Here is a 14,239-nt window from a genome sequence, read left to right on the forward strand (position 1 = left end):
GGCCGTCTGGGGTCACTGTTTTAATAATGGCTTTTTTTCTGTATTTTATGATGCTTTGACATCTTGGGGCCTTGCATACTGGGGAGGAACTGCCCCTCCCAGGGTTACCTAATTCCTAAAGGTGGCAATCAACTTGCCTGTGAGCCTGTCTTTGACATGCAGACCAATCCATCCAGAGCCTATACCCCCAGCCACCCCCTTTCCTGAACTCTCACACACCAAGCCAATATTCTGCCTGCCCTGTATCACCCCAGAGCCAGGTTTCAGACAATTAGAGACCATCCCTATCACCCAGAGCCTCGTAAGTTACTCAAACTTTTGAATCCTAAACCTGCTTAACTGCTTACCTTGCTTCATGCATTCCTTCCCACAAAAACCATGATAAAGATTTTTGCCTGTGATTTCCCCTCATTCCTCTTGCCTCCTGACTGACCCTAGTGCTTCCCCGTGTGGCCCCCTTGTGTGGCAGGACATGCCTCCTGTCCCTTGGGGAGCTGTGAGTAATAAACTCTTCTTTCAAAGGCAGTTGTCTCTGGTCATCTTACCTACCTGTACAGACCAAATCCTGGTACATTCAGAATAGACCTGTGACCATCTCCGTGCCCATAGCAGCAGGAGAAAAGAAGATCTAGATGAGCCAGGTCAACTGTCCATCTCTGTAAGGTGATTGTGTACATATCGGTTTTGATCTAAGAGTCTGGCACTCAGAGGCCATGGTGATCGAACTCATTTTTTTGGTGTACAGACAGTAATAGGTTATCCCAACTATCAGGCAAAGCATCGCCATAAGGAAGCCAGGAGCAGGCACTATTCTGGGAGCCCAGTAAATATCAGCCCTGAGACAAGTCTGCCAATAGATGTGTGCCACCTGGAGGTGGTGCCTGGAAACACTACCGTGGGGTTTTATGGGTCAGTCTCTGAGAAGCTGCCCTGAGCGTCAAATGGAGTCTGAGAAGTGAGGGTCAAAAATCAGCTAGTAGTTGTCCTGGTAAAAGTATCCAGACTGTGAGCTCAGTGGCTGCAGGTACCATGCCTGTTTCTCACATCCCCGTATCCCTAGCATCCAGTGCATGGTGGGGGCTTAATAAATCCTTGTTGAATAAATAAGTAGATGAATGTCACCAAGACTCAAGCATCAGAATCATAATGAAGCAGAAATTAAGACTAGAAATCAGTAAGGTGTGTGAGAACACAGATGCCAGGGGTTGGGAAAAAAGCAGGGACCCTGCTGATTTCCAGCCTAGATTTTGAAAAGATGGACTGTGCAGTCAAGACCGCCATCATTTGAGTTCCACCTCCATCATCTTAGCCTCAGTTTCCTCATCTATAAAATGGGCACAATAATAACAATAGCATCACATTCACAGGCTTGTTCTAAGAATTAAATGAGGTAATGTATGTTAAGTGGTTGGCATACAGTAAGTGCTCAATAAATGTTAATCCTTGTTGCTCATGGCATGGAAGGAATCTCACTAGCTGGCAGCTAACAGTAAAGACCTTCTCAAGTAATTGTGATCTTGAAGCTGCCCATCTTGATTACTGTGGTGTTAGGAATGTTACCAGAACTGGGACTTAGACATGGGCAGCAAGACTGAAGCCAAGTGTGAGACTTCATTCATTTCAAACCAGTGGTGACCCTTGAAAACACAGTATTAGTCTCACCCCAGAGGCAGAGGCTGATTAAAATCATGTGTAAACGAAAAGAGAGGGTAGCAGGGGATGGATGGCTGCAGCCCTTACAGGCCCATCTAAATTCAGCATTACTTTCTTTCTCTCCTTTCATGGAACAAAATCAGCTGACCCATCTTTTTCCCACAGATCTTTCTCTGCTTTTTCCTCTACATCAGCATAACCCCAAAGTCTAGGCCTCTAATCTATAGGTACACAGATCATACTGTTTCTAATACAGTTTCCTCTCTTCCTCCCGTGCAGATCCACAAGATGCATTCTTTCTTGGACTACATCATGGGTGGCTGCCAAATCCAGTTTACAGTGAGTTGTTTCCATATTTGTCCTTGTTCAGGAATAAGGTTGGGGAGTGGTGCTGGGTGTGGGGCACAAGGAAACAAAAGTCTGTTAAGACCCTGGGTCAGGTTTGCTCACGTCTCACCACTGAAATATCATACAGTAACATACAAGGAGGTCATACTTCTGTTTTCCTCAGTGAGTATGGTTTTCAGCGTCATGTCAGGAAATTCCTGCCATTCAACCTCAAGTGGTTCGGGCAACCAGCCTAATGCTTTCCGTTCTTTCCATGACTATGTGAGGCAGGAGGCAGTGGGTGGGTTGCCAGGTGCCATCACTGCTTGAAAAGGGTGGGGGAAGTGAGCCACGCTTGCTCATCCCACTGGACAACTGCAGACGTCTTGGTTGTTTTCGTGTGGCCAGACCACCAGCATCCATGTCATGCCCAATGGTCAGTGCCAAGAGTAAACCATCCAAATGGTTCACCGGTCAATGAGAAAGCAAATTCCAAAAGATTGGGGAACCAGTCTCGCAAGGTTGAAAAATAGAATGAGTGAGTGGATTGAGGATCATCTCCTACATGGAATCTGTAAGCCCATGGGATTTGCACACTCCTAATACATATTGGCGGGTCGGGGTGGACTGGGTCTTTCTTAAGTGCCTGGGTGGGCCAAGGTTGTGAGTCCATCCTGCCCTGGAACAATTTGCTTTCAGTGGCTTCGTATTCAAAATCCTACTAGGTTTAGGCAGACATGACCTGCAGAAAGAGAATACCCAGATGACAAGGAATAGATCTGCTAAAACTTATGGAAAATCAACGTGGATGTAAACAAGAGGAGCCCAATTTGTGCAGCACTTTTTCCTCATCTTGCAAAAGTGTACTCGTGAAATTCAGCCCTGTTTAACTCCCTGGACAGGCTCAGTCATGTGAGGAAGGCAAGGAAATTGCTTTGAGCCCAAGAAAGTAGACAGGAGCAATGTATTCCTGAGACGAGGGATAGTGGTACCCAAAGGACTAGAAGGGGGTTCCCCGAGGGGTTGAGATAAGGCATCTCCCTAGATAGAGGCTTGTCCTCTGCTATAACCTCAGAGGAGTCTATCTATGTCCTGCCTAAGCTCAGGCCATTGTTCATTTGCCCCTGAATACTTACAGGAGTTAATTATAGATTTTGGTCATTTCTTTGAAGTCTAAGTTTCTCTAAAGACACACCCACACAACACCCACACAGCACCCACCCCTTCCTCCCCCCCCCACCATATACACACCGGCATGTTTAGAAGGTAGCAAACATGTGCATTGTGGGCACACACCCCTGCCTCCAGCTGTCCGGGGCAAATGGAGGTGGAGGAGCCAACAGTGTCACAGAGGAGAAAGTGTCCCATGATCTTAGGCAAAGGAATGATGCAGAAAACTATTTCTAGATTCTTCAAGGGAAAGCTCTATCAATTTGGGTCTGTTTTAGACTCTATAGATCCCATGCTTTTGAACAACTCTTTATTCAACCTTCAGGGACTTGCTTTGCCCTTGGAGTTGGGCTACAAAGAATTGGCCCCAGGGAAAACTGACGTTTGACCCCAGAATGTTTCCAGCTCTACATCCTGACTCATGAAGGGGAGGGGAGGGGAGATCGTGTGGCTCACCTGACAGGAGGATTGCTCTCCTGGCTTTGTTCTCCCCTCCTTCTCACTTTTGCTGACGCTCCCCAGCTGGAAGGGACCACCTCAGTGGTTCTCACTACCACTTTCCCAGCCCCAGCTTCTCAGCCATCCAGGGTCCATGGACCGACCTGCGGGAGGTCTGGAGCAAGTCTGGAGTAAGGCACGTGAACAGGGGGAGCATGTGCAGATAAATGCCGAGGAGACCAGACCATCAGCAGTGCCTGCAACAAAGCCCTTCCTCCTGGAGGGCTCCAGGCCGAGGACGCAGGAGAAGGTTGCTAGGTGTTCTATTATGAGCTTTCTATTAAAGAAAACATACCAGCCACCTCATTGTCATGTTCCTCTAAAATTAAGTCAGCTTTCCCATTATTAATTTCTTATTACTCAAGCAGTGCCATCTAATGTAAATGGTAAGCTGTAATACACACTATTAATAATTAACATGTCTTAATAAATTTGGTATTTATTATATGCTCAATCATTTTATTGAGGCCATCTGGAAAAATGAAGGGAATGTGGCAGAGGGATGAGAAATGAGAAGAGGGCTTCCTGGCGTAGAGACAGGCAGAGCAGAGGGAGGGAGGAACGAGGTTCCGTTGCAGTCACCCCACCCCTGAGCTCTCCAGAGTCGAAATCTCCCACTGGTGCAGAGGATGGCCCGAGATTCCTAAGCAGGCCCCGGAGCTTCATCCAGGATAAGCCTCCATCTCCCTGGAGACAGACCTTCAGGAGCCAGCAGTGGAATACACTTCTGCATGTTTCCTCCCCTCCTCAGGCTTCTCGGCCCTGCCCCTGTGCCCAGGAGGACTTCCTCTTCGGGTGCATCGGCCGGACTCCCCTGCTCATGGATTTTGGTTGGATTTGACCAATGGTAGGCAGCAGCCAGAGGTCAAACAAGAGGAGGAGAATGAAGTTGGGGCACTTCTTCCCCACTCTCTACCCACCAGGCTGCTGTTTGGCAGTGACCACGTTCCTCTACAGAAGGACACAGTTCCCTTCAGGTGGCCTGCCCTGCAAACACTACTCTTACTCGGTTCTACTAGCTGCCCCTCTTGACCCTTTCTACTCAGCCTCCCTTAATATTTTAGAATCGTCCTTTTATTAAATTCTTCTCAATCATCCCTTTTGAGTGGACCATTTTCTTCCTGTCAAGACTCTGACCAATACACACTACAAAGAGTGGTGAGAAGAAAGCTTTTGCACCTTCCACTGACGCCTGGACCTCCTGGTTCCACCTTAAGAATATCAAGAGCAGAGCCTCTTTCCCTTCAGGCAGTAGGCTGATATAAGTTGCTCAGAATACTTCTGTTGAATGGTGGTGGATCAAAGCGTAAATCTTCAAGAAGAGATAAGGTTTAGGGAAAAGAAGAAATTGGATAAATAAATGTGATACTATGTTTTTGCTTTAAAAAGCACCCCTGTGAACTTAAATATTTATGCATCCATATACTCTGATGATAAATACTGAAAGCTTACATGGGTTAATGTGAATATGCAGGATATATTTAGGGGATTGTTGGGGAAATGGTTTAGATTGAGAATTTGAAGGGCTTTGAAGTTTGAGGTAATTAGGTGGATGTGGGAATGTCCAGAAGACTCTTGGGCAGGACTCGGGAGCAATCAGGCACAGGCTTTAGGGAAGTAAATCTGGGAGGGCTTCATGAAAGGGACTCTGAAAGAAGACATTAAAACCCACTGTAGCCGTCCTGGTCATGGGTAGTAAGAGGTAACTAGAGGGGCAGCAGTAGGAAGGGGCACTGTGGAAAGAGAGTCTACTAGCCTTGACTTATGATACAGGAGGAGACGGAAGGCACAGGAGAATGATGAGTCCAGGATGAATCAAATCTTTTGTGCCTGAAGACAAAGCATGGCAGTCCCATTCACAGAAATATGGAAATCAAGAGGAGCTGCCAGACAACAAGATGAACTTCCTCATGGATGCGGTGGAAGTATTTTCAAGTATCCCAATGGAGATAGCATTTATAAGTACGGACCTCAGTTTCAGGAGAGAGGTGGAAACTGCACATACATGTGTCTGGAGGAGATGGCTAAAGAGAAAAATACAGAAAGACAGGGGGCCTGGTGACAGAATATTGTGGAAGATCTGCATTTGTCAGCAGGGGAAAGAGGGGCAAACAGTAAAGAGATGCCAGAGGGGGAGGTCCCAGAGGAGACAGTAACTCAGATGATCAGGAGGAAGTGTTACAGGATCAGGGGCAATAATCTCATATGCTAAAGAGAAGATAGAAGGTGAAGAATGAAAAACGGTGACTGGGCCACGTGATGAGTAGGCACAAATCATCTTCAGAAGAGCAACGTCAGCAGAATGAGACAGGAGACCCAGGAGGTGGGGTGTAACATACGGTGAGGAGGTGAACACAGTGGGTGTAACTACTCGTTCAAGAAGGCCGACAGTGAAGGGAAGACAAGAGGTGGAAAGGAGAGTGGCAACCTGAGGATGAGAAGAGGGGAGTTTTAGGCTATGAAATAAGCAGAGAAGGCCCCGGGGAGGGAAGGACATAAAGGATGATAAAAAAAAAAACCAGTCGATGATTCTTCCTCTTTTTTGGTCACATGGACCATTTGAAATCTGATACAAGATCTATATCCTCTCACTGGAAAGTGCACACACCCAATTCTGCACACCATTTCAGGATGTCAAGGGCACCCCTGAGGACAACTTTTTTTCCTCGTGTGAATCTTTGAGTCGTAAGGACTCCGGGGCAACAGTCGTGTTGTGGTCTTGGAGGACCTGAGCAGAGGTGAAGCAGAGACTTGAGGGAGAGAGATTGGGTTCCATGTGTTTGGCACATGGCACAGCAGCTGAAAGGAAAACCAGATACCAGAATTTCATATACAAAGTACACAACTCCAGACAACATAGACGAGGCCCACTCCATAAGACATTTGAAGAGAAAATGGTAGAATTCAATGTTTCTTTTGAAAGTTATTGCCTTTCCAGATGCAAAAAAATGTTCATTGTAAAATGAATTTTCACAGAGACAGGTTGTAAGCAACACAAATGTCCAACAATAAGGTAATAGCTATATAAATCGCAGTTCCTCATTTAGGTGGACTATGATAAAGCCATTTTAAGTGGTAATTATAATGATTGGTAATAACATGAGGATATGTTTATGTCATAGTGTTAAGTGAAGAAAAAAAGAACATAAAGCAAAGCTACCCTATGATTACAACTATGTTAAATGTTTATATATAATTATATTGTATGTTTTATATATAAATTTAAAAAATATTTTGGATATATATATATTGTATATAACTAAAAAGAAAAAATATGATTTACCAGACTAGCAGAATCCTGAGTCGTCATTTCTTTCTTATTATATTCAGACGGCCCTTTTTATTATCTGTAATTTTTTTTTAATTAAAGAGGGTATTGGGCTTCCCTGGTGGCGCAGTGGTTGGGAATCCACCTGCCAATACAGGGGACACGGGTTCGAGCCCTGGTCCAGGAAGATCCCACATGCAGAGGAGCAACTGGGCCCGTGCGCCACAACTACTGAACCTGCACTCTAGAGCCCGCAAGCCAGAGCTGCTGAGCCCTCATGCCACAACTGCTGAAGCCCGCACGCCTGGAGCCTGTGCTCTGCAGCAAGAGAGACCACTGCGATGAGAAGCCCGCGCACCGCAAGGAAGAGTAGCCCCTGCTCGCGGCAATTAGAGAAAGCCCACACACAGCAACAAAGACCAAACACAGCCAAAAATAAATAAATAAATAAATAAATAAATTTTTAAAAATTTAGAGGGTATTGCTTTCCTTTATCTCTGATTTTATAGTCTACATTTTAATAATATAATATGATATAATGAGCTGAATGTGGCTTCTCCCAGATTAACCTTGAAGCCTAAGAAAAGAGCACCTCTTAAAGGTCCTCTCATGTCATCTTTTCTGACCCTAACGCACTTGAGACATCCTATGCCCAAGCTGTGTCTCCGTTTAAAGTTTTAAATCCTGATTTATATCCCAGACTAAACACTGACAGATTCTGGTGTAGAACCCTGAGAAATGAGGATGAATCCTGGGATGAAGAGGAGAATGCCTCTCACTTTCCAGGAAATGAACCAGGCAACCTCTGGGGTTTTTCCCATCTGGCCTAGGTTCTTCTTTCTTTGCCTGCTATAGGGTTTTGAGGAAACAGAAAAGCACAATAATTAAACCTATTATTTAAGAAATAGTCCAGACTAAAGAGTATCTCCACCTACAAGTCTTGTTTTATAGGTCCAAATTGTATACAAATCTAAAAAACAAACAAACAAACAAACAAAGCTGCCCTATAGCAGGTGATATCACAAAGGTTGCAGAGAGATCAGGCAGCTAACCGGAGATGGGTTCACAGCAGCTTTCCCCAGAAAACATCTGGGAGGTTCTCAAAGGGCGCATGTTTTCACCGTCAGGGAAGGGATATGAGGCCTGGGCTCGTTTCAGGTAAGAAGCTAAAAATGTCCAAGGAAGGATACTCACCTTTAGCGTCCAGCCTTTTCTGGAAGCAGTTCCCCACACTGGGGATTTGGCAGCATGGAGGAAGCAAGGATTTTGCTTTCTTACTTTACAAGGTTTTGCAAAACTGCTCCATGGCTCTGCTTAATGAAGAGCGAGACCTCCTGGGCAGAAGGGGAAACAAAGGAGGCCTGTTCCTGGGCTGCCCGCTGGGAAGCTGGGAGTGCACATCGGAACCGCAGGCTTTCCTGAATGCTTCATAGCAGAAGATGAAAACGGCAGCTCTGCAAGCCCGCCACATTAAGGAAGCCAGGAGCCGGGAGCCTCCTCCGCAAACTGGCATTTTTCGGTCATTTTCCTGCTTTTATTTCTCAACTTAATTCCATCTTTCACAGCCTCCCTGTTGCTTTTTAAAATAAACTTAACCTTTCTCTCTGTTCTCTTTGCACTCATGCTAACTTAAAGAGCGCAGAGAATTCTTGGTAGAAGGCCACCTCCTGAACACAGAGATTTTATCTCCAGCCTCATCAAGGAGACCAGAAACCATCAGTTGCCAGGAAAAAAAAAAAATCTTTTAGCTGCCTTGTACCCGAGACTGTCCATTTACTGTCTAGTCAAACGATAAAATATTTTTATGAGCTGTGGGAATTACAGAAAGTAGTAGGTGATAAAGGTCATTGGTTTATTTCCTTTTTCATCAGGTAATTTTTAAGTTCACACCCTTCCCCAGAGTTACATCAACATCTCCTGAGCTGGAATAGCCTCTGTGGTTGTCACAAACATGGGAGCCATCCCCATGGGAAGAGTGGAAACCCCAGAGGCCTGCCTGCAGAAAAAGAGCAGTTTCCACTGGGCATGTTTGTATGTCCCTACAGGACCACCAGGAACAGGCAGCACAATACCTCCTTCTAACCTTGAAATTCAGGTTGCCCCACTACATAATCTCCTCCATCCCCAAGGAGATCTGGCAGCTCCCTTTCCCTAACTGGCATCCAACTTCACATTCAGTCACCGAATCCTATTTGTTTTCTATGCTTAATATCTTCAATCACAATCCTCTTCTCACCACCATCTCTGCCCCACCCCAGTTTGTTAAGTGTAGGGGAATTATTCCAAGCCTGAGGATGAAGAGTTGATAGAAATGAAAAGATATAGCAGCACTGGGACCAGAGTAAAGAAAGAGAGGCACCTAGGATGCAGAATTTAAGGAGGCATCACTCTCAGATCAGGCAAGTGTAGGGTCAGCTCAGATGAGTGCCTTCCTGAGCTTATGCCCTAGTCACCTCTCTTATTTTACCCTAATCCCAGCCCTATGATTTTTTTTTTTAATTTTAGTATAGATTGTTGCCAAAATCTGTTAAGCTTATCCAGATGTTACGTCCACTTCTCCCCATACTACAGGTACTCATCCAGGTGATACACCTGGGCTCAGATGCTGCCACTTGGTGCCTGCATGCTTGGAGGATCTTGCCTATGCCTGGGAAGATAAGATGTTCAATTATGTTTCTTGAGTTGCCATTTTTCTTTATGGAGGTTTTCCCCTCTGTTCTTTATATTATCTGATTTCATTCTCTGGTTTTACATCAAGACACCAGCGTATTTTTTGTCATCACAGGATACCCTTGACAATCAGGTAATCAACACATGGTACAGGTTGTCAGTTGCAGTATTAAGAAACACAGGTAGGGCTTCCCTGGTGGCGCAGTGGTTGAAAGTCTGCCTGCCGATGCAGGGGAGACAGGTTCGTGCCCCGGTCCGGGAGGATCCCACATGCCGCGGAGCAGCTGGGCCCGTGAGCCATGGCCGCTGGGCCTGCGCATCCGGGGCCTGCGCGTCCGGAGCCTGTGCTCCACAATGGGATAGGCCACAACAGTGAAAGGCCCGCATACCGCAAAAAAAAAAAAAAGAAAAAAAAAGAAACACAGGTAGATTGGGATGCTCCATGAAGAGGGGCATCATAAACACAAGTGAGGGGAGCCACAGGTACTCATTATTAATAATAAAATATCAAACCTGCCAGTGATTTGCAATACTTGCAATGATATTAATAAATCAGAGCAGAATCAAGGTTGTCTCCATAATAACATCCTTGGATCCTCTAGAATTTTCTACAGCTCTAAAGTGCTTTCCTCAGTAGAGAAAGAGGTGGCTTTACCTCTAGCCTTCCCAGCACTATTTTTACCTTCTAAACACTATGTACACATGTGAGGTTCCATGGTCTCTTAAGTGTGTTTCATCAGGACAAAAAGGCAGAGAATGGTGAGTGTGTTGGAGCTTAGTACATCCAAGAGTCCCTGAGATGTTTGATTTCTCCAAACACTGTCTCTCAGGTACCTCTCGAGTGTCCTCCTTGGAGAAGTTTTCCAGGGATTGTCTGCATGTATCTGGACCTCTGTCTGGTTGGGGCCCCATGGGTGAGACCTGGAATGCTTTACACCTCCTTCTCGTTCACAAAATGCATGTAGGCTCCCCAACACCACTCCTGCTGCTTCAACTAGCTTTTCACCACAGTTCGTGTTGTCTTCCTCTCTTTTCTTCAGTGGCTTGGGTTTCACCTTCAGGATGAAATCTCAGAAGATACTGGATTTCACTGGTCCTTTTAGGTCACCCCCAGTTGTCCTCAGTAACCCATTCGCCCACTGTTTTGTTTTTTTTTTCTTTTTAAATTTTTTTAAATGTTTTTAGTGAAGTGTAGTTGATTTGCAATGTTGTATTAATTTTTGCTGTATAGCAGAGTGATTCAGTTATACATACTTTCTTTTTTGTATTTTTTTCTATTATGGTTTATCACAGGATATTGAATATAGTTCCCTGTGCTCTACAGTAGGACTTTGTTGTTTATCCATTCTGTTTTTTTATTTTATTGAAGTATACTTGATTGTACTGTATGATATCACTTATATGTGGAATCTAAAATACGATACAAATCAACATATCTGCAAAACAAAAACTCACAGACATAGGTGGGGGGGTAAGGGAGGGGAGGAATGGGAGTCTGGGATTAGCAGAGGCAAACTATTATTATATATAAAATGGATAAATAACAAGGTCCTACTGTATAGCACAGAGAACTATATTTTCAATATCCTGTGACAAACCATAATGGAAAATATATGAAAAACAATATATATGTATAACTGAGTCACTTTGCTGTACAGAAGAAATTAACTCCCACTGTTCTTCATACACGCACACACACACACACACACACACACACACACTTTAGTTGCCGTTTTCCTACCTTTTACAGTTGCTTTGGTCATAAAGTGTTGTTCATTCAAGGTATTTCTTCTCTTCTACATTAATGTAGTTGCCTCCTGGTTAATATCCCTACCTCCAGGCCAAACCTCCTCATCCTTCGTAAGAATAAAACATGCCCACGAGATGTCTGCACATGCGGGTCACAGACTTACTCATTCTCTTGGGTATATAATGATATGATGAAGGAGCAGAGTCTTTGGGTTTAAACCCAGCTCCATCCCCTATGACTTTGTGACCTTCATCACCTTTAGGCATCAGATTCATCAATAAAAAGGAATAATAATCTCTGCCTCCCAGAGTTTTTTTGAGAATGAAATAACACAATGCCTGTAAAGCTGCCAGTGTAGGTGTCTGACACATAGTAGGGTTTCAACAGAGGTTACCCCTCCCTTCTTCCCTTTGTTGTCCAAAGTAAGGGCATCTAAGCGTTGGGGGAATACTCATATGACCTTTTCTTTTGAAACACTTAGTATTATATTAGTGTTTTAACAGTTTGTACTCCCTTATTGAAAACATCTGGAGGTTCTGAAAATAGAATTTGAATCCTGCTTAAATTTACTTTCAACATAGTCCTGTCGAGGGGTGAGGAAGAAAAGGGGAAAATTCAGTGATGAAAGAATAACTTTATAAAGAAAAATGAGAGAGGTTTTTAGTGAATTACTGTTAGTCAACGCTTTTTCTCTTCTAGTTACTTTGATTTGATTGCAGGCTTACAATATAAGATGAGGTGACATTTTTTTCCATCAATGTTACTCTGAGTCTGGTCTTTCAGAAGCAGACACAGAGCACATAGCCCCTTTCCTCTGTCCTTCCAGAACTGACATCCCACCTTAAATCCAATGAGATATTCCAGTGGTTTGTTATAATGCAATTTTGCCAAATGTTATGCAAATAGCATTTGCCTTTCACAAGATCATAAGAGAAAATAGAGCCTTTCTATCATCAGTCAGCTAGTGAATGGATTCTGCTGAGCTGGATGCACCATGAACATTCCTTTACTTCCCTACAACTCCTTTCATTTTAATCCCTCTCTCCCCACTCTCCACCTCCAAGATTAAGCATTTCTTTGGAGAGGTGTTTGCTAGGTTAACTTTCATTGAATTGGTGATGATATTAGAAATCAGAAATCAGATATTAGAAATCAGAACACCTTCCCGTTTTAGCACCACCCCAGGTTAAAGAATTTTGTTGTTGTTGTTGTTAAGAAGTGTCCTGTGTGGGACTTCCCTGGTGGTCCAGTGGTTAAGAATCCACCTTCCAATGCAGGGGATACAGGTTCCATCCCTGATGGGGAACTAAGATCCCACATGCCTCTGGGCAACCAAGCCTGCGCACCACAACTACTAGCTCACGCGCTCTGGAGCCCACACGCCACAACTAGAGAGAAGCCCATGCACTGCAATGAAGACCCAACACAGCCAAAATTTAAAAAAAAAAAATGTCCTGTGAGTCAACTTTTATTTAGATGATGATGATGATGTAGGGTGTCAGAAAAAACTTAAGTTCAAAGATAATGCCAACTAGGTAGCCAGACAGAGGTTTCTCTTCTCCACTTGCCACTGACAATGCTGTAGACTTCAGGCATCTTCTCTGTTGTGGGTGGGAGTTTTTACATGAATGAGCCTTACACAGAGCTGCTTCTGGCAGAAATTTTATTATAACCACTTCAGCATCTCTCTCTGCCACTGGTCACTCATGAAAATAACAGTGGCTTTGTTATACAGACCACATCTTTAACACAGAATTTAGTTTTGAGGGAGTTTAGTTAGGCCTCAGAGATGGAACCATCCTGCCCGGAGAGCACTAAGGACTCTTTTTAGTGAATTACAATATTCCACCCTTACACTTGCTGTCTGGTGACATCATGGATCAGATGCTGGGTTTTCTGACCTGAACTTTAATCTCAAGTTCCGTTTTGGACAAGGAGAAGAGAGGGCATAGGGGAGAGGGAGGTTGAAGACTATAGAAATGGCCTCAACCAAATTAATAACTAGTTTTTTTACTGAAGTATAATTGATTCACAATGTTGTGTTAATTTCTGCTGTACAGCAAAGTGACTGAGTTATACATATATATACATTATTTTTTATATTCTTTTCCATTATGATTTATCACAAGATATTGAATATAGTTCCCTGTGCTATACAGTAGGACCTTGTTGTTGATCCATCCTATAAATAATAGTTTACATCTGCTAATCCCAAACTCCCACTCCATCCCTCCCCAATACCCCTTCACCCTTGGCAACCACAGGTCTGTTCTGTATGTCTGTGAGTCTGTTTCGTAGATAAGTTCATTTGTGTCATATTTTAGATTCCACATGTAAGTGATATCCTATGGTATTTGTGTTTCTCTTTCTGACTTACTTCACTTAGTATGATCATCTCTAGTTGCATCCATGTTGCTGCAAATGGCATTATTTCATTCATTTTTATGGCTGAATAGTATTCCATTGTATAAATGTACCACATCTTCTTCATCCATTCATCTGTGGATGGACATTTAGGTTGTTTCCACATCTTGGCTATGATGAATAGTGCTGCTATGACCATAGGGGTGCATGTATCTTTTTAGAATAGAGTTTGTCTGGATATATGTCCAAAAGTGGGACTGCTAGGTTATATGGTAATTCAATTTTTAGTTTTTTGAGGAACCTCCATACTGTTTTCCATACTGGCTGCACCAATTTACATTCCCACCAACAGTGCAGGAGGGTTCCCTTTTCTCCACATCCTCTCCATTATTTGAATAACTAGTTTTTAAAGCTGATGAATTTCTTCTCTAACTCTGCTTATTGGCAGGTGTGTAACATACTGCTTTCCCCCCCCCACCCCACCCTCTGGCTGTGTCTCTCTCAGGGCTAATCACAATTCCTACGAAACGTGTTCATTT

General features: G+C 43.9%; 1 protein-coding gene across 1 annotated transcript in view; it reads left to right on the forward strand.

Moving 5' to 3' along the window:
- Positions 1-14,239, forward strand: part of CPNE4 (copine 4) — a 606,100-nt gene that overhangs the window by 567,434 nt on the left and 24,427 nt on the right. Inside the window, exon 10 of the mRNA XM_060099960.1 lies at positions 1,933-1,992. Within this exon, the coding sequence (XP_059955943.1) occupies positions 1,933-1,992 (60 nt within the window). The remainder of the gene's footprint in view (positions 1-1,932; positions 1,993-14,239) is intronic.

Source organism: Mesoplodon densirostris, chromosome 5 (genome assembly GCF_025265405.1).
Source record: "Mesoplodon densirostris isolate mMesDen1 chromosome 5, mMesDen1 primary haplotype, whole genome shotgun sequence".
Taxonomy (NCBI): Eukaryota; Metazoa; Chordata; class Mammalia; order Artiodactyla; family Ziphiidae; genus Mesoplodon; species Mesoplodon densirostris.